The sequence below is a fragment of the Camellia sinensis genome, chromosome 11 (genome assembly GCF_055761805.1).
Source record: "Camellia sinensis isolate YWXY chromosome 11, ASM5576180v1, whole genome shotgun sequence".
Classification (NCBI taxonomy): domain Eukaryota; kingdom Viridiplantae; phylum Streptophyta; class Magnoliopsida; order Ericales; family Theaceae; genus Camellia; species Camellia sinensis.
This window is the reverse complement of record NC_138971.1, coordinates 125,686,503-125,706,385: the sequence shown is the minus strand read 5'-3', so window position 1 is coordinate 125,706,385 and position 19,883 is coordinate 125,686,503. Positions and strand designations below refer to the sequence as shown.

General features: G+C 37.0%; 1 protein-coding gene across 2 annotated transcripts; it reads left to right on the top strand.

The window, feature by feature from the left end:
* The first annotated feature begins 710 nt into the window (after nt 1-710).
* LOC114317829 (putative protein phosphatase 2C 57) lies at nt 711-18,823 on the top strand. 2 transcript variants are annotated; one of them, XM_028264621.2, is made up of 4 exons: nt 711-1,143; nt 4,954-5,160; nt 7,697-7,908; nt 18,004-18,823. In XM_028264621.2, exons 1-4 carry the CDS (start codon nt 1,024-1,026, stop codon nt 18,569-18,571), a joined length of 1,107 nt encoding a protein of 368 aa, XP_028120422.1. In that variant the 5' UTR covers nt 711-1,023; the 3' UTR covers nt 18,572-18,823. The 2 variants fall into 2 exon arrangements, with proteins under 2 accessions (XP_028120422.1, XP_028120423.1); XM_028264622.2 differs by lacking the exon at nt 4,954-5,160.
* Nucleotides 18,824-19,883: the final 1,060 nt, after the last annotated feature.

Below are 19,883 nucleotides of genomic sequence, written 5' to 3'. Positions count from 1 at the left end.
CGTTATGTTTATGTAAATATGATTTATGGTAACATTCAATTTTCTATATGGTGTCACGTTACGTTTATGCAGGTGTCACGCTACGTTACATTTATGTAGATATGATCTATGGTAGTTGCATGTTACCATAGTAGGTGTCACGTTACGTTACGTTTATATAGATATGATCTATGGTAACATTTAATTTCCTATATATAATTTTACTATTATTTATTATATTAACAACTAATATTGAGGGTAAATGTGTTAACAAACTTCTCACAAAATTTATGAGAACATAATTTTTTTAGTAAGACCATATGTAGCATAAGTCTCCCTAATAAGACTTATAAATAATTTTTTCCTTATTTTATTATAAGCCTCTAAAACTTGAAATTTTTTTTCCTATAATTTTTCCAAAAGTCAATTAAGGGGTTGTTTGAATGTCCTAAATAAGTGTACTTTTTATCTTTTTATAAAAAAAATGTGCAGAAAAATAAAGAGCGACAATGCTACGTAGCTCAAATTTTGTGGCTCAAAAGTGGCTCAAATGGCCAAAACGACGTCGTTTTGAGTACAGAACAACATAAAAATGACTAAAATGACATCGTTTTGGCTATTTAAACCACTTTTGAACCACAAAATTTGAATTACGACACATTTTTTAATAAAGAGACAGTATGATAGAAAAAAAAAAAAAGATAAAAAGATGAAAGCTGCAAAACATGACTAGCAAAACATGACTAATAAAAAAAGTTTAACGAAATCGTAACGGCGAAAGGTTCCCTTGACCAGTTAGAAAGCTGCATTCGCCGGAACCAGATCTCTCGCTCTCTCGACATATACATATATATCTTTACGTATAATAGACCTCTAAAACCCTAGAACATTCCTATTCGGTTCCAAAACCAAACCCTAGAACTCCAATTCAATCGCGCAAATCCCTAATTTGCATTGTCAAATTGTGCCGTAATTTCACTCTCTGGAGAGGAATTTTTGAAACCTAGGTTTTTAAGCAGAGGATGTTGATGGTTGAGAGTGACAATGGAGGCAAGTAAAGTGGTGAATAATGCTGTGCAAAATGGCAGCTCGAGCGACGGACTGCCTCCTAACCCGCTTACGGGATCGCCGTCTAAGAAATCCCTGGTCCGTCACCCATCTCTGGTGAGTCTCCATTATCAGTTTCCTCCAAAGGCTGTCTTGTTGCTTTATGCTTGTTTCTGATGAATGGGTTCTTTTTTAATGGCTGCAATTAATATTACTTGTAGCGATTTTTAGTCTATTTATTGTTAAATTACTGTTTTGGGTGGCATCATTTTAGTTTTCCTTGTTTATTAGTACGGTGGGATTAAAAGTGCTTGTTTGGGAAGTTGTCTATTATTTGACTTTTTAATCATTTTAGCCGGACTAGAATAGTTGTGTTTGCCAGGTTAGTTGGTTTTTTTAGTTGATTTGATAATTGTGAGAGAAAAAAATAAAATGAGTATGAGTTAGATGTGATATTTTGTTTTATTGATTATTTTAGTCTATTTTGTCTCTTAGTAAAATAGCCCAATCCTCTTCCCAAACAAGGCTAGATTGTTTTTGTTTGTTTGTGTACTAGTATGGTAGTATTTGGGGTGTTTGTTTATTTTAATTTGGTTATATACTTGACTATTTAGTACAGTTTCTTCTTATAACTTGTTAGGTTTATTACGTAGAAATAGCTTAAATAAGTTGAAAGAAACTAATTATTTGGAAGTTGGAAAAAATGTGCTTTTAGTTTTTGCTTTATGGTTATGAGTTTTTAGTTTCTAATATTTTCACCAAACAGGCCATTAGTTGATTGAGATTAAGTGGTTGTTTGGGGTGATCTATATAAGTACACTTTTTGACTTTTTAACAAAAAAAGTAGAGAAAAAAAAGATGTATGTTTAGGAAAACTTTTTGACTTTTTATGAAAAAATGTGTAATAAAATATTGTAGCAAATATCAAAATTACCAGATTGTCCTTCTTGACACAGTCAACAATATTGAGCTGACTTTCCATGCATTTCAATTTATTTATTTTTTTTGTGGAAATTTGTGACTTACATTGTGTCCTGTTTTCTTTTTTTATGGGAATTTTTGGCTGCACTGTTTTTTTTTTTTTTTTGACCCGACAAATTTCCTGCCAAAATAAGGTGAATAGTATGATTTTTTTAACTTTTTTAGTGACTTTTTAGCTTTTGTAAGTGATCCCAAACCAGCCCTAAATATATGAAATTACGTGTAAGTCTTCTTATTATGTAGAAGGCAACTTTTTGTTTTTGTATACTAAGGGACAAAACAGTCATTTCATCTTCAATCCCATGAGATTGGATTTGAATACTGCCTCCCTCGGGATTGCTAGTCTTCTCGAGGGTATTCCTAATCCTATGGGACTGGCCATTTCTCCAAACAAACCATGTTTCTTGTGGCGCCCACGGGAGGAAAACAAATAGGGTCTTGAGTCTTTATTTTCTTATAATTTTCTAGAGGGTTTTAATTAATTCTTCTAGCCGTTCTTGTATATTTACTATATTTTTGTTGTTACTAGCCCTTTTTATTCCGTGTGTTCATAAGCTTTGTTATTTTTAGATGGTTGAAGGGCTAAGAGTACTTGCCTATAGTATCTGCTTGGTCCTTTCGGTTAAGGGTGAATGTGATCCTTTCAAGTGTCATGCAGTATGTTTACAAATTGTTGTTGTTATTTTCATAATATGATATGTTTCACGATGGTCAAACAACCTGCTTCATGTGACCCAATATTATTTAACCTCCAGTTATTAACAGTTAATGACTGATTCGAATCCTAAAATTACCAGAATTATTCTTAAAAGAAGAGATTTCTCTCAAATGGATTTTGTATTAATTATCAACTAAAGAGCCCTAGGGCTTACAACCTTGTTTATAATAATAGAAATCTTAACAATCCTATGAATACTAAAATGGAAAATAAAATAATTCTTTCTAGAACAATCCTAGTTGTTGTCAGACAATAAAATAAACAAAATAGAAAATCTAAATAAATAGGAAAGTAAGGATTCTGGGCAATAAATCAAAGCATGACTAATCAAATTCTAATTCCACAATAAAAACAAAATATAATAAAGTATATAATTATTAAAATTCTATCTGCATCAATAAGCTGCTTTGATCAGTGCAAGTTTCGTTTCTATCTTCTTCTGCTAATCTTTGCTCCATCTAGTAGAGCCCCATCGGCGAACTTCATTGTGTTTTCATATCTATACTTGCACATACATTGGAATCAATGTCGATCTTGAGGAAGTAGATTACTAAAACAATAAATTAAACTCAATAAATCATATAAAACCCTAGAGCAAGAGTGAGAAATGGGGAAATGGAGGAAGGAGGAGAGAGAGAGAGAGAGGGGGGGGGGACAAAGAGAGGGAGCCTATTTGTATTGTGCCGATGGCGGCGGTGGTGGCGATGTGCGACATACAGTGAGCAACGGTGGTGAGTGACTGCGGTGAGGTAAGGTGAGGTGACGTGACTTATTCTCTATCAGAGGGAGAGAGAGAGAGAGAGAGAGAGAGAGAGAGAGAGGGAGAGGAAGAGAAGAATGATCTCAAATCTAGACGCCAATCTCAATTTTTTCCCATTGAAATTTTATAAACGATTTGGCGACTAAATTAGTTATTTTGTCGGAAAATGTTAATTTGTACTGACTAAATTATTTAGTAGCCAAAACCTTAACTAAAGGCGACTAAATATTTTTTTTAGTCGCCAAAAGAAATAATTTGGCGACTAATTTTTTGGTAGCCAAAGACTAACAGTAAATTTATGGCTATTATTTGGCGACTAAATATTTTTTAGTCGGCAAAAATTAATATACTATGACTAAAGAAAACTTTAGTAGCCTAAAAACTAGACTAATGCCCACTAATATATTTTTTTAGTCGCCTATTGTGACACATTTAGTGATTAATTTTTTTTTTAGTCGCCAATAGATAACATACCTCGTCTAAAAAAATTATAGTATCTTGTCCCATTATCTGGTGACACTGATATCTCCACTCTCTTCCTTATTTGACTTAAAATGGTGCTTCAATCCTTTATTGCCTACATAATTTCCTCGCACATACCCACTCTAGCCCACCATTGTCTTCGGCATTGCACCCACTTCACTGGATATTGCTACAAAATTCTCTAAATTGATGAGGGACAACACACTTTCAGAAATCTCTCAATATAGCTTAATCTCTTTTCAAACCCTATATCGTTGAAACAAGATCCATGTTTATTACCTCTCATTCTCTCTTCAATTTGTTTGTGATCCTAGTATAAGATCCGCATTGCTAGAACCTCCTCCTTACTCTTTTCTGCCATTGCCCCTTTTATGGACTACCCCTCTAAAATAGGACCACAACCCTCTCCCTTTCATGATATTTTCCTTCCCTCTTCGTTTCTTTCTCATCTCAAAAACCACCACCTTTGACTCCTTACCCCTCCATACTTGGCCCCCCACACCCTCATCCGACCATTGACCATATTGGTAAGCCCACGAACTTCAATGAATCATGCCTTTGACAATCTTTGCATCTTGAAATCTGTTAGACCAAAAGCTTATATACAACTCTTTACCGCTCCAAAGACTATGAAATCCAAAAGCTAATTTATGACTCTTTGCATCTTGGATTGTTTGTTGGGCACTAATTTCTAGGTGAACCATTTTTTGGATGATATTTTTAGAAGGTTAAAGCAGTTAACGTGGAGTGATAGGAATAATAGGCTTTATATTATTTCTTTTCCATGAAGTAAAACTTGTATTCTTATACATCAATGACATGTGATGTTAATTGTTGATAATTTTTATTTGTTTCATGTGATACCAGTGTTTAGGTGCTTGACATTCATTTTTATATGCCAAAAATTGTAATAAAACAAATTGTGTTTTTTTTTTCTTGTCTTTAGTGGTCATGTAGATTAAGGTTTTGACTGGAGTTTTTACAGGTGAAGACAAAGATGTCAAGTATTTCTGTTGAACCAAGATTGAGTGTAGAAGGTCATGAGACCAAGTTCATTCCTATTCTTCGCTCTGGAGCGTGGGCAGACATTGGCTCTCGCTCGAGGATGGAGGATGTATATGTTTGTGTGGACAATTTTATGCATGATTATGGGGTCAATAATTTCAATGAAGAGCCCAATGCCTTCTATGGAGTATTTTTCTTCTCTTGCACTACTTGTGGCTCTACATGTTTTATATGTCTAGAGAGTGGCACTACTGCTGTTATAATTATCAAGATCATTGTTTTAGTGCATGTGATGTAAACACCATTTATGATTCTTGTAGAGGGTGTGTGGATGACCATTGTTTTTTCTTGGTTTTTGTCAATTGTTAAACAATGTATTTTTTTTTTAATAAAAAAAATTGTTTTCCTTTTCCATTGTCTCTTAATGTTCTTTAATTAAACATAAATAGTATGGCTATAATTTTTTATTAGGTTGGTTATGATAGTAAGTTACTGAGAAATTTTGTATAAGCTTTTAGTTTAATAAATAAATAAATAAATAAATAAAATTACATGCTTATATAAAATGTACAGATTTGTAGGTTTGGTAAGGCTATAGTGTTTATTGTTGAGGCTAATATAGGACAATGACTTGTTGAGGGTTGAAAAGATCAAAACCATACACTACTGATAGCATATATAAAAGTGAGAGAATAAGTTAAATTCAAGGACTTTATGTGCAAAACAATTTTGGGAAATATGACCATGGGAATGCAGGAGAATGATTATTTTTGCTAGGGTGTTATAGTGCAAGGGTAAGGCATTATAAGAGAACACTTGAAGATGTTGACTACTGTTCTTAGTGGAACCCTGGAATAAACATATTACGTAACGTTCTTAGTATAATCCTTTCATAGGCGTAGGCTTGCTATTGCCCTGTGAATTTTATTGCACGTTTTGGAGCTTGTGCATGTAGACAATTTTAATAAGGGCATTTCTAAAGAACATGATATTCACCCATCCACCCTTATGGATCATGTTTGGTTCATGGAATGGGCATGTATTCTAGAAATTTCATAGCTATTTCATTATGTTAAGGCTTTGAATAGCTGAAAGTTATTGCAACTTCCCTTGATTGCCACTTGACTTAAATTAGTCTCTGATATTTTGTCACATAACCTTGCTTGGCCTTTGGAATTATTTAGGCCTCTTGCAATAGAGGAGTTTTGGAGTAGTCTAGACCTGTTCCGCATCAGACTAGGAACTTTGAAGATTGCTATTCACTAAGGCCAACTAAGAGCTCTTTACTTCTACTCTGATCTGATAGCAGCTTGTTCTACCAACTACTTCCTTCAGCTGGATTTTGTGAGACCTCAGACTATCTCAAAACCTAACTTTGAGAAGAACTCCAGCAAATTCAACATCTAGTTAGCTTACAATGATTACAACGAACCGAATTTGAATTTTTTATTTGGTAATTTGCTAGTTGTCCACATGTAAGAACAACCGTCAGATGATGCTTTTTTTGATCAGCAATCTTCAGATGATGCTTTGGATCCTTACTGACACCAATCCTGACAATTAGTGGTCCGTCCACCACCGAGATTCTGGTCCTCCTTATTGCAAGGATCAAAGTTTTATTTCAGCTTGTTTTGGCAAGCCTGGAAATGGAAACATTTCGGAAATGTTATGGTAATACTCTGAAAGAGAAAAAGAATTTGAAATAACATGAAATGTTCAGAAACACAAACTAAAACCTATCTAAATGTGTAAAATGCCTAATGGTTTAAATATATTCAAATTTATAAAAGGCCTTGGATAGTAAAGGGAGCAAATCAAAATTGAAGGGAGGTGAAGGGTTCAAGGGAAAGAATAAATGGTGTGTTTTAGCTGTTACTCTAGGCAGCGAGGAGAGTGAAGGTGGATGAGTGTGGCGATGCTGGGTAGATCTGGGCTAATGGTGATGTAGGGGATGGAAATGTTGTCTTTGAAGCCATGCCCCCCATTGGTAATGATGAACTCCAGAAGGTGGGTTTGATTTGTCTTGTGCTCCTCAGTAGGAGGAGGGGGGGGAGTATGAAGCATGCAAATTCAATGTTTTGGGAAATTTGGTAGATGGGAAGGTGGAGAAGTTAGACATGCAAGGTGGCTGGAGGAGGGTTTTAGAGTGGTAATGTCTTCTGATTGGCACGAGCATCTCCAATCTGGGTTAGAGGATAAGACCTAAGAGGCATGTCAGTGCCTTCTTTGTGCTCATGGAGGAGTTTCAAAAGTAGTACAAAGAGGAGTATCCGAATAACAAATTTGCAGTTGTGGTTGATAAGGCCATTGGAAACAAATGGAGACCGATGATGGAAGCTGAGAAACCTTCTTACATGACAATGTCTGAGGAAAGGAAGACCGAATACAACGTATATCCAAATATAACGTATATCCAAATAGTAGCCGCAGCAGAGATTAGAGTGGAGGGAGCTAGAGAGGGGGCCTGCCTGACTCTGATTTGGTTAGAGTTTTGGATAGGCCTCCCCTTTGATTGAAGTTTCTCTCTCTCTCTCTCTCTCTCTCTCTATTTTATTTTATTTTTATTTTGTTTTGTTTTGTTGTAGTTGGTTGGTCCCCCCTTGGCATAGTTTGATTATATAAAAAAGAATTGAATATGAGAGCAGTAGTTTGACATACCTTGCTTCTGCATCTGTGTTCTAATAATGTGCCATACAATATTAAAATGTCATTGGTTACCTCAGGTTTTTGATGGGCATGGAGGAAAGCATGCAGCTGACTTCGCATGCAACCATTTGCCAAGATTCATAGTTAAGGATGAAGACTTCCCAAGGGAAATTGAGAGGGCTGTTGCATCAGCGTTTCTACAAACAGACACTGCTTTTGCAGAAGCTTGCTCATTGAATGCTGCCCTTGCTTCTGGTACCACCGTTTTGGCAGCTCTTGTTGTCGGGAGGTCAGGATTTTTCCATCCACATCTATCAAATATTCATTAGAGCTCTTTATTGCTGTCAATCATATAAAATCGTAATGCATACTTCTAAGAAATATAAAATAACATCTTTTAGCCTGTTTGGTAGGATTACGTGTTTTAGAAAACCTCATGAGCCAAAGGTCTTTGTGCATATTTGTTTGATTTCTTGATTTTTGGGTTTCATTCAGCCAATGTTTCGGGAACATTATGTGTCTCCAAATGAACGTGTTTTTTTTATTTGATGTCTCCTTTACTCATTTGCACACCCTAATGCATGCATATACATAGACAAGGATACAACGGGAGCATGCAGACAAACATAATGTGTTCATTTAAAAAATCAAAGCTCTGATTATGATGGGATTAAAGCCAATTTACGAAGAGCATGCTCAAAAGGACTTGTGCTGCTGCCATGACGAAGAAATGATACAGTAACTGCTGATTAACTGCTCATTTCTATGAGAGATAGAGGTGCCTCCTAATGGGTTCAGGTATGGATACGGGTACGGGTACGACGATGCGGAAAATTCTTAAAAAATTAGGGTAGGGCTACGACTACTGCTGGGATACGTCAATTTTTTTTTTTTTTTTTTTTTTTATAAATTTATAACTAAACATCCAACATATAAATCAAAGCTTCAATATCAAAATTAAAAAGAGAATAGTTTGTCTAAAAAGTTATATAATTCTTTCTTTTTCTTTTTTGATTATCTAAAATAGGATGCAAAAGAGAGCAAAGTCATGACTCATAGCTAAAGAGTGTTAGAAATAAATTAGTTGATGATTTTTGAAGCTGAAAGAAGAATAATGAAGGCTTCACAAATACTAGCAGCTGCAATAAAAAAAAAAAAAAAAAAAAAACCTCATCATACCTATGCTGTACACCAAACGTATTTGCCGTACCCGGCTTGTATTCGACGTATCTGGTATGCTTACTGTCATACTAGCACGCGTACCCTCACTCGATAAGTATCCGGTACTCGTATAGCACTATTTTTGGAGTACTCATACTTCGTAGGTTACCAGGAATGCAGAAAATTTAGTATGTGGAATTGGATCAATAATGTATTTGTGCGAAATAGCCTAGAACATGGTATCATAGTGTAGGACGTAGTCAGCACCTAACATAATACACTTAATGGCAAAACTTTTAAAGTAGGTTGAAACTTAAATCTAACAATGCTCTATCATACAACTTAAAACATTTTCGTTCTCCTAACTTTGTTAAAATCTAGGAACTTCACCATGAGAAAAAGATGCTCGGCACTTGCAGCTACGCTGTCTAGTAGTTTGGAGTAATATTAGACCTAAGAGTCATTGGAATGGGCAACAATTATTTCTTTAGCAATGATGTTGTAAGTAATTCTAAATGTTCTGTAGACTAGTTTATATAACCCTAACAACGAGAACCAAAAAGGACATACAAGAATCCTAACGCCTAAACCAAAAAGGAAAATACAAGATTGATATCACAACCTTGCCTAATATAAACACAATCATGCCTAATATATACGATTATATTCTCACACCCCCACTCAAACTTAAGGTGTTTTAGCCGAAAACACGGAGAGTTTGTCAAGAAGAAACCGAAAATGAGCAATGCTGTGAGTTTTGGTGAAGAAGTCAGCAAGCTGTAGAGCCAAAGGGATAAAAGGAAGCGAGATAGAGCCATACTGTAGGTGCTGACGGAGGAAGTGACAATCAATCTCATTGTGCTTCGTTTGTTCATGGAAAATAGTGTTATGGGCAATCTGAATAGCATTTTGGTTGTCACAGTAGAGAGAGGTCGGAGAGGACTGAAGAATGCCCAAGTCAGAGAGGAGACAACGAAGCCAGACAACCTCAGCAGTAGCATGAGCCATAGCACGGTACTCAGCTTCGGTAGTAGAACGGGCAACAACGGTCTGTTTCTTGCTTTTCTAAGAAATCAAAGAATCACTAAGAAACAGACAGAAACCAAAAAGCGGACTTACGATCAGTCACATCACTAGCCCAATCAGCAATAGCATAACCACCAAATCCAAGGAAGAAGTAGAAGACAACAACAAGCCTTGGAAGATAGTACCGCGAAGATAGCGAAGAATCCGAACCAAAGCAGCCCAATACGAAAAGCGAGGAGCAAAAACGAACTGGCTAACTACATGAACAACATAGGCAAGATCAGGGTGAGTAACTGTCAGATAGACTAAGCAGTCTACAAGCTCACGATACAAAGTAGGATCATCCAGTGGGACACCATAAGTAGTGCTAAGCTTCATATTAAGCTCTATGGGGTTATCAGAAATTTTAGTGTCAGTAAGACTGGCACGGTGAATAACCTCATTGGTGTATTTGGCCTGAGACAACCCTTGGGAGAAGAAGCTACTTCAATACCAAAAAAATATTGCAATGGTCCTAGATCCTTCATTTTAGAAGTGCGGAAGAGTTGCTGCTTGACCTCAGAGAGCAGAGGGGTTAGAGCCAGTAATGATCATATTATCTACATACAGTAATAAGGCAACAAATCCAGCAGAGTTGTGGAGAAGAAATTTAGTCGAGTCTTGAGCACAAGGATAAAACCCAAGTGCAGTAACAGCAGTCTGAAAGCGATCATACCAAGCACGAAGAGACTGCTTTAGACCATAAAGAGCAGGCCGAAGGCGACAAACCTGTCCAGAGGAAGAGGGAAGGCCAGGGGGAGGACACATGTAAACCTCCTCAGTGAGATGGCCATTACGAAATGTATTCTTAACATCCATCTGATAAAAAGGCCAAGAACGAACAACAGCGACAAAGATCAAAGTACGGACAGTAGTCATCTTGGCAACAGGAGCAAAGGTCTTCTCATAATCAATACTATACTCCTGTGAGAAATTTTTGGCAACCAGACGAGCTTTGTAGCGCTCAAGAGAACCATTAGAATGAGTCTTGACTTTGTAGACCCATTTACAACCAACCAGATTCCTACCATCAAACAAAGGAATCAACTCCCAAGTACTAGTTTTCTATAAAGCAGACAACTCATCCTCCATACTTGAATCCAATGGGGATCCTGATAGGCTTTCTTGTAAGACTGAGGTTTTGAAAAAGAATGAATAGCAGACAAAAAAGTATGATAGGAAGCAGAAAAACATATATTAGACCAATCCGACCTGTTTGGAGGATGACGAGCTCGAGTAGGATAGCGGCATGCAGGAGGATCAGAAGCAGGAGGATCAGCAGTAGGAGTAGAGACAACTGATAGAAGGAGAGCTTGGCGACGCGAATAAGCTAACAACGGAGGAGGAGAAGGAAAAGAAGGAGCAGGCTGGGGAGACGGAGGAGAAAAGGGAGTAAGGTCATGGGGAATAGTAGAGATGTACTCATCAGGAGGGACCTCAGAAGGAAATGAATCAATGTGAACCAAATTCTCTTTGAAAACTGGAGTAGTAGTAGGAGGAAGCGGAAAGTAAGGCAGATGTTCGAGAAAAGAAACATGACGGGAGATGTAAAGATGATAGAAAATAGGGTCGTAACACAGATAGCCTTTTTGAGTTAGACCATAACCCAAAAAGACACATAGGACAAATCGGGTCCTAAGTTTGGTTTGATCTTTACGGGGAAGAAGGACAAAACAAGCAAACTCAAGCACACGAAGGAGGGAGTAATTGGGAAGTTGAGAGAACAGAGCCTCATAAGGAAACCGACCAGAAAGAAGGGGAGTAGGTATGCGGTTAAGAAGAAAAGCAACAGTAAGAATTGTCTCGCCCCAAAACGAAGCTGGAACTGAGGTAAAGAGAAGAAGAGACCTAGCTGTCTCAAGAAGATGGCGGTGTTTACGCTCGGCTCGACCATTTTGGGCAGGTGTATCAGTATAAGAAGTTCGGTGAATGGTACCCAATTTGGCCAAATACTCACAGAACTCAGTTTGAAAATATTCCTTACCCAAGTCAGATCGTAACAATTTAATGGTAGTCCCAAACTGTGTAGTGATCATAGACTGAAATGTACGATATATTTGTTCGAAGTCAGATTTATGAGTCATAAGATAAACCCAAGTATAACAGGTGCAATCATCAACAAAAGACACATAGTATGTAGAACCTTCTTTAGTGAGAACAGGAGAGGGTTCCCAGACATCAGTATGCACAAGAGAAAATGAAGAAACAGAAACTGAAGTACTTTTATTAAAAGGTAAAGCTGACATTTTGGCAAGTTTACACCCCTGACATTCATCAATTTGACTAGAAGAAACTTTACCCAATAATCCTGATTGAGCTAAAGACTGTAAGCGGTCAACAAACAAATGACCTAGGCGAGAATGCCATAAGTAAAACTGACTCGACTGAGAATCTACTGAAATGAGGAAAAAGCAACTGGAGAGGTGGATAGGGGGAGATGCAAGCTCTCTACCACATTGAGATCTCTAACTCTACAGCCGGTCCTAATCTGCTTCTTGGACACCCGATCTTGCACACAATAGACAGAAGAGAAAAAGATAACATCAAAACTAGAAATGTCAAGTTGACTGATATATAATAAACTGACAAATAGCTAAGGAACATAAAGAACAGAGGGAATAGTAACAATAGACATGGTAGAGGGTAAGACAGACCCAACAGTTAGAACAGGCATACCAGACCCATCAATAGTATTAACAGTAATAGGTGAGGGAGGAGGGATACAATTTTGAAGTAAGGAAAGGTGATGAGTCATATGATGAGAGGCACTAGAGTCGAAAAGCCAGACAAAAGAGGAGATACCTGAAGATGACCCAAACAAACCTGAATGAAGAGAGGTGAGAGTAGAGACAGATGAGGATGGCTGAGAGGTAGATAGGAGATGCTGAAGCTGAGCCATCTGGGAACGCAAGGAAGCCAAGTCAGGATTAGAAGCTGGAGCAGATGCAGTATAAGCAGCAGGAGGTCGAAGCTGTGTCTGAGGCGGCTGAGAAGACTGAGCAAACTGACGTCCCTTCTTGGGACAGTTGTACTTCCAATGGCCTTTCTAATGACAAAAAGCACACTCATCAGAGGCTAGTGGCCCCTTCTTAGGCTTTGCAGTGGTCTGAAGCTAATGATGTGGTGGGATTGACAATAGAGGAAGCTCAGTAGGAGCCAAGAAGACATTTGGGGACAGAATCTGATTGGCCGTCTTAAGACGGATTTCCTTGGAGAGGAGCTCACGAACAACAGCATCCACAGAAGGGATAGGAGATCGATAAAGGATGCCACCATGAATAGCCTCATACTAAGACGAGAGAGCCGTTAAGAACTACACTAAACGACCTTGCTCCCGAAACTCAACATAAGTGTCTACTGCCTTGAGGCTAGATGGTTACATGAAAGCCAACTGATCCCAGAGACCTGTCATCTCAATGTAGAAGTCCTGAATAGATTGATCCTGTTGACGAGCACTCTGAATAGCTGTTTTCAACTCATATCGCTTGATGAAGTTGGACTGTTGATACACACCTAATAAATAGTCCCACACTTCCTTGGCAGTATTGTATTTGGAAAATATCATTCCAACATGGTCATCCATAGAATTATGAAACAAGGTCAGAACTTGGGCATTATCACAACCCCAAGTGTCACAGGAAATCAAATATTCTTCTTGTTTCGGGTTCAATGGACGAGGAATAAACGTAGCCCTATTTTTTCTGACCAAAAAGAATATTCTTCATAACACTAGCCCAATAAGCATAATTGGCACCAGTAAATTTACATCAGATGGCTTGTGTTTTGGTGTCCGTCATTGTAATAAACCAAAGACTTACAGGTTGAAATATAATAAATAATAACAAGTAAGTGGGCCAAACTGTAAATAAGAGGTTTTAATCCAAATAAAAGTACTGAGGGCACAGATGGTCACTGTTACGAACAAAGGGAGATAGAAAGAGAAGGAACCAGGCAGACGATGCTGATGACGACGACGAGAACCGAGAGAGACGCGACGATCGATCGCGATTACGCAGCAGATGGGTCACGACAAGGTGTTGTGCTTGAATCGAGAGGCAGAGAGCTTTGGGTCGACTTTGAACAGTTTGCGAACCAGACGAAGAGAGCTCTGGGTCGGCTGCAAAGAGTCTTCAAACCAGACGAAGCTTTTGAGTCAGACGAAAAGCCAGACGGAGCAAACCTACTACGGCTGCTAGGGTTTCAAATCTTCAAGCTAGGGTTTTACACCAAGCTTTGATACCATGTAAGTAATTCTGAATGTTCTGTATATTCGACTTGTATATCAATTACATCAAGACTAGTTTATATAACCCTAACAACGAATCAAAAAGGAAATACAAGAATCCTAACGCCTAAACCAAAAAGGAAAATACGAGATTGACATGAAAACCTTGCCTAATATATACACAATCATGCCTAATATATACGATTATATTCTCACAGTTGCGTTACTAGCAATGGTTGCTACTAGAATGTAGATTCAACATTTTATGATTGAAGAGGACACGAGGGACCCTAATATGGGGGAGAGAATCTAAAAACTTTGTTATTGGAGTTTTGAATATTTTGAATATGAAAAATTAATTGGGTATGGAACATCGAAGTTTGATTGTGGGGAGCAAGGTTAAAGAAATGGAGGGGAAGTTCTGGTGAGACTGTGGAGGCCACGGAGGTGGTCTTGAGTCTTGATACATGACTTTGATCTAAGGGGGCATAATTGTCCTTTCATGGTTTTTATGATTAGTGAGCTGTGGAAGTGCAACACTTTTGAATATTATATAGACATAATATATCAGTATATTTGTGTATGCATGCATGCATCGTGCAGACATGCATGCTTGGAGATGGCAAAGTTACTAGACCCAATTATATTTGACCCAACTTGATTTTAATAGAAAAGGTTTAGGAGTGCATTGATAGGGTAGGGTCGAGTATAGCGGTAAGTGGGCCAAAATTGCTAGGGTTGGGGTAAAGTATGAAATTGTATCACTAAAGTCGTGGACTTTTAAACCAACAATTCACGCACGAAACCTGAAAAAATCTAACCCGTTGCAACCCTAAAAGTTTGAAAAAACCTCAATATTATAGTAGTAATTTGTTACATAGTCCCAAAACTATAAGATTTAACTACAGAGTTTGCACCCCTAAATAACTTATATAAAAGACTTTAAAATTAATTTTCTAATCAAGTTTACCAAATATTAGTCCCTGTCTATGTTTATTTTTGCCTTGGAACCTTTTTTGTTTAATATTTGTGCTATTGATTATGTATGGGGTGTGTGTGTACTTTATCTTGATTTGCTTTTATTCTTTTATTTAAAATTGAATTCGAGATTTCAATTAAAGAACTGTTCTCACTTCAATTAACTCAATAATCTCGCATTTCCTTGGTTCAATCCATTGAAAATACTGTTATTTTAAGAAAGAAATCTCATTATTCAAATAATAACCAAACCAAACCAAACCAAGCTTTAAGTCCCATCAAATGGGGTCGGCTGCATGAATCATTCTTCTTCACTCGACTCTATCTAAGGCCATTTCGTTAGTCAAATTAAGGAGACTCATATCTCTATTTACTACACTAGTCCACGTCAATTTAGGTTTACCCCTTCTCGTAACACTACCATCTACCGTTATTATATCGTATCTCTTCACTACTGCCTCTGTTGGTCTCCATTGTATATGACTAAACCATCTCAATCTATTCTCTCTCAATTTATCTTCTATTGATACTACTACTCCTACCCATTCTCGAATATACTCATTCCTAACTCAGTCTTTTCTAAACTTGCCAACACATCCAACTTAGCATCCTCATCTCAGCAGCATTCATCTTCTACACATGTTGTTTCTTGGTTGCCCAACATTCTATCCCATACAACAGCATTGGTCTAATAGCCGTTCTATAAAACTTTCCTTTTAGTCTAATGGGTATTCGTTTATCTTACAGTACTTCAAACACATTCCTCTACTTAAGCCACCCCGCCTTAATTCTGTGGACCACATCCACTCCAATCTCCCCAGTTGTTGTGATAATCGATCCTAAAACCAAACCAAGCCTTAAGTCCCATCAAATGGGGTCAGTTGTGACAATCGATCATAAATAACGAAAATATTCACTTTTAGGTAGTTCTTGATTCTCAATCTTCACTTCTCCTCTACTTTCATTGTAGTTGTTACTAAAATTACAATCTATATCTGCTTATCCTAAATCTTTTAGATTCAAGTGCTTTTCTCCAAATCTCCAACTTAGTGTTAACTCCTTCTCTAATCTTATCCGCTAACACGATATCATCTGCAAAAAGCATACATCATGGCACATCATCCTGAATATTTGCCGCTAACTCATCCATAACTAAAGCAAAAAGATAAGGATTTAAGGTTGATCTTTGGTGTAACCCTACAGAAATTGAAAATTCACTCGTCTCTCTAGCAGGCGACCTGATAGTGGTCAACACACCTTCATACATATCCCTAATCACATCAATGTAACCTTTTGTCACCCCTTTCTCTAACACCCACCAGATTATATCCTGAGACACTCTATAATATGTTTTCTCAAAATCGAGAAAAACCGTACGAATGTCTCTTCTCTTTTCTTTCCTTTATACTTTTCTATTACTCTCTTCAAAAGATAGATCACTTCCATTGTTGACCTACCAGACATAAACCCAAATTGATTCTCTGACACCTCTGTTATATCTCGCAATCAACGTTCCATCACTCTCTCCCACACTTTCATTATGTGACACATTAATTTGATTCCTCTGTAGTTGTTACAATTCCGGACATCTCCTTTATTTTTAGAGTAAACTATCAATAGGTCTTAATAGTTGGACTTAATTTTCATCAAGCCCTATTGAAAATAAGTCTTGGTAAAATTGTTGTTAAAAATAATTTTTTTGTGATAATTTTTTATATATGTTGCTAAAAATTGACAATTAGTGACTTTTTTTATCATGATTTTTATAAATTGTCGCTAAAACTTACAATTAGTGACTTTTTTTTTGGACAAATTTTTCCCATAAAACCTATTAGACAATAAGTCTATTTATTAGGACCTACACATAAGTATTTATTAGGACCTACACATAAGCACCCCTTATTCTTATATATTCATTATTCAAATAATAAAAATACATTTTCATTGATAGAATTTAACAAAACATTCCTTTTAAGAAGAACATCTCGAGTAACAATTGCATTGAACAAAGGTTTGAGCGAGGTGATGGTCCGGAAGGAACTTTCTTAGTTAAGTCCCATCATTCTTGGATTGTTGGAGAGATGAGAAACCCTAATCCGTCATAGATTGTTTGGAAAACTTGGGTACTAACAAAGTGGTGTTTTTGTCTTTACAACTGTTTAGATTAGCCGAAACTATTTGATGGGACTTAGGCTTGGCTTAGTTTGGTTTGGTTTGGTTAACCGTTTAGATTCCATTATTGTTGTATGATAATTTGATGAAAAGAGGCTATGGACTCATTAATTGGTGTTGCTTGTGTCATAGAGAGAGGAGACCTGTTGCTTCGTTGCAATGTTTATAAGGAACTATGAAACTTCTTGTTGACCACTTTAAGGTTCATTGGGTGATCTGAGCCTTTGTTATGAAGTTAATGGAGTGTTTGGGGTATGGGTGCAGATTGAAGAGAAAGAAAGCTTGGATGGTGGAACCATTTTGTATTATGTGATGCTTGTGGAGAGAAATGAATAGATGTACTTTGAAGACACAATGAGAGGCAAATGCTTAAGATGTGTTTATAGCATAACTTTCATTTTTTTATCTTCTTTAGTTCTTGTATATTTTATAGAACTCAATTTTTTGTGTTGAGCTTGGCACAGTGAGATGTTTATAAGGAACTATGAAACTTCTTGTTGACCATTTTAAGGTTCATTGGGTGATGTGAGCCTTTGTTATGAAGTTAATGTAGTGTTTGGGGTATGGGTGCAGATTGAAGAGAAAAAAAGCTTGGATGGTGGAACCATTTTGTATTATGTGGTGCTTGTGGAGAGAAATGAATAGATGTATTTTATAGAACTCAATTTTATAGATGTATTTTGAAGACACAATGAGATGCAAATGCTTAAGATGTGTTTATTGCAATTTTTTGTGTCTCTCTCTCTCTCTCTCTCTCTTGTTGATCTTTGTATCTGGTCACAGTTCATTGATTGTGGCAAATGCTGGAGATTGCCGAGCAGTGCTCTGTCGCCGGGGTAAAGCAATTGAGATGTCAAGGGATCACAAACCAGGTTGTGCCTTAGAGAAGAAGCGCATTGAATCTTCTGGAGGGTATGTCTACGATGGTTACCTCAATGGACAACTAAACGTTGCTCGTGCTTTAGGGGACTGGCACATGGAAGGATTAAAGGGTAGTAGTAGTGGCGGCCCACTTAGTGCAGAGCCTGAATTTATGAGGGCAAGACTAACAGAAGAGGATGAATTCCTTATCATTGGCTGTGATGGAATCTGGGATGTGTTTATGAGCCAAAATGCCGTAGATTTTGCTCGACGAAGGCTTCAGGAACACAATGACCCAGTCATATGTAGCAAGGACCTGGTTGATGAGGCTTTGAAGAGGAAGAGTGGCGACAATTTGGCTGTTGTCGTGGTGTGTTTCAAGCGCCAACCTCCTCCTAACTTGGTTGTTCCCCGTTCAAGAGTGCACAGGAGCATTTCTGCTGAGGGTTTGAAAGAATTACAGAGCTGCTTGGATAGTGTGGAAACTTGAGATGGTGACGAATGTTTTTTTTTTTTCCTAAGAATTCCAAATTGTACTTTAGATGTTAGGAGAGAACCATTGTCTAACTGTAACATATGCGGCTGCTACACATTTCAATGTTTTGTTTGACTTTGATTTATTGTATTACAGTTTAATTTTTTTCCTTTTGAGATTTTAGTTGTTGACACTGTCGTACCTGATGATGTTGTTTTCCTCGACTTTGATTTATCTTATTCCAAAATGTCAGAATTATTGATACCATACCATTGTACTTGATGTTGTTTTCTTGATGTTCTGAATTAAAATCTTGTGCATGAACAGGCTAAATTTTATTGGTGTGTCTTCAGGGGTTATTTATTTTAGGGCTAATTTTTATAGTGAAGGGTGGGTCACTGCTGTCATGGCAAGTATTGTTTGCTAATTTTTTACTCAAAAGCATTACAATGTTATACAGACACAATGAGAGTTTACAAGAAAAAGATTATATATTTTTATTTGTAACAGATATGAATATAAATAAATTTAGGACACATACGAGTCATCGATGTGTATGACTGTAACTTTTTTTCTCTCTCCACATTTTCTCGCTCCACATTTTCTCTCTTTGTTTCCAATGTTTTACAATTTATTCTTATTCACAGATGTGTCTGATGAGTTGCTCAATATGTTATTTTAGTGGGTTTTATTCCAAATCTCAAAACTTTATTATTGCAAGTCATATCTGCATGTAAAAGTAGTTTATGAAATCTGTATATTTGTGTAGCTTTTCCTTTTTGAAATATCATTGCTCGGATGTGGTCTGTGTCTTTTCTTTAGTCAGTGGAGAGTTTTTTGAGCTTTTGGTGTTTTGATTTATTGTCCCTTAGAATTGCTCTACTTTTTCAGCTCTTGCATTGCATTTTGCTTAACTTGTGGTGTTCTGATTGCATTCTTTGATTCACAAGAAATGAGTAAGACATGTTTGATTCAAAAATCAAAAGCCCAAGTTTACTTGTTCTAATTCATCATCAGTATTTTTTTTTCTCATTCTATTCATGACAATCCAAAATCATGTATCAGAAAATCGCTATGAAAAATGTTTTAGGGCCTAAATCAGTTAATGTCGGCCTTCCTACACGCACTTGCCCGCCAGAATGTCTACTTGGTTCAGGACGGAGCCAAGCTGATACATACGATAGGCAAAGTTTCAAGGGTAGAGTAGACCTTTTACATTGAACCATTTCTAATAGGAAGACCATTATATAGTTCACTCACCCAAAAGAGAAGTCATGGAACATAAAATTTGAAGAAACTTCGAGGACACTATCAAGTTGAGAAAGAT

Coding starts and splice junctions, on each gene's coding strand:
- LOC114317829 (XM_028264621.2), top strand. CDS start 1,024: ATGGAGGCAAGTAAAGTGGTGAATAATGCTGTGCAAAATGGCAGCTCG. Junction 1,144..4,953: donor TGGTCCGTCACCCATCTCTG/GTGAGTCTCCAT, acceptor GAGTTTTTACAG/GTGAAGACAAAGATGTCAAG. Junction 5,161..7,696: donor AGCCCAATGCCTTCTATGGA/GTATTTTTCTTC, acceptor TGGTTACCTCAG/GTTTTTGATGGGCATGGAGG.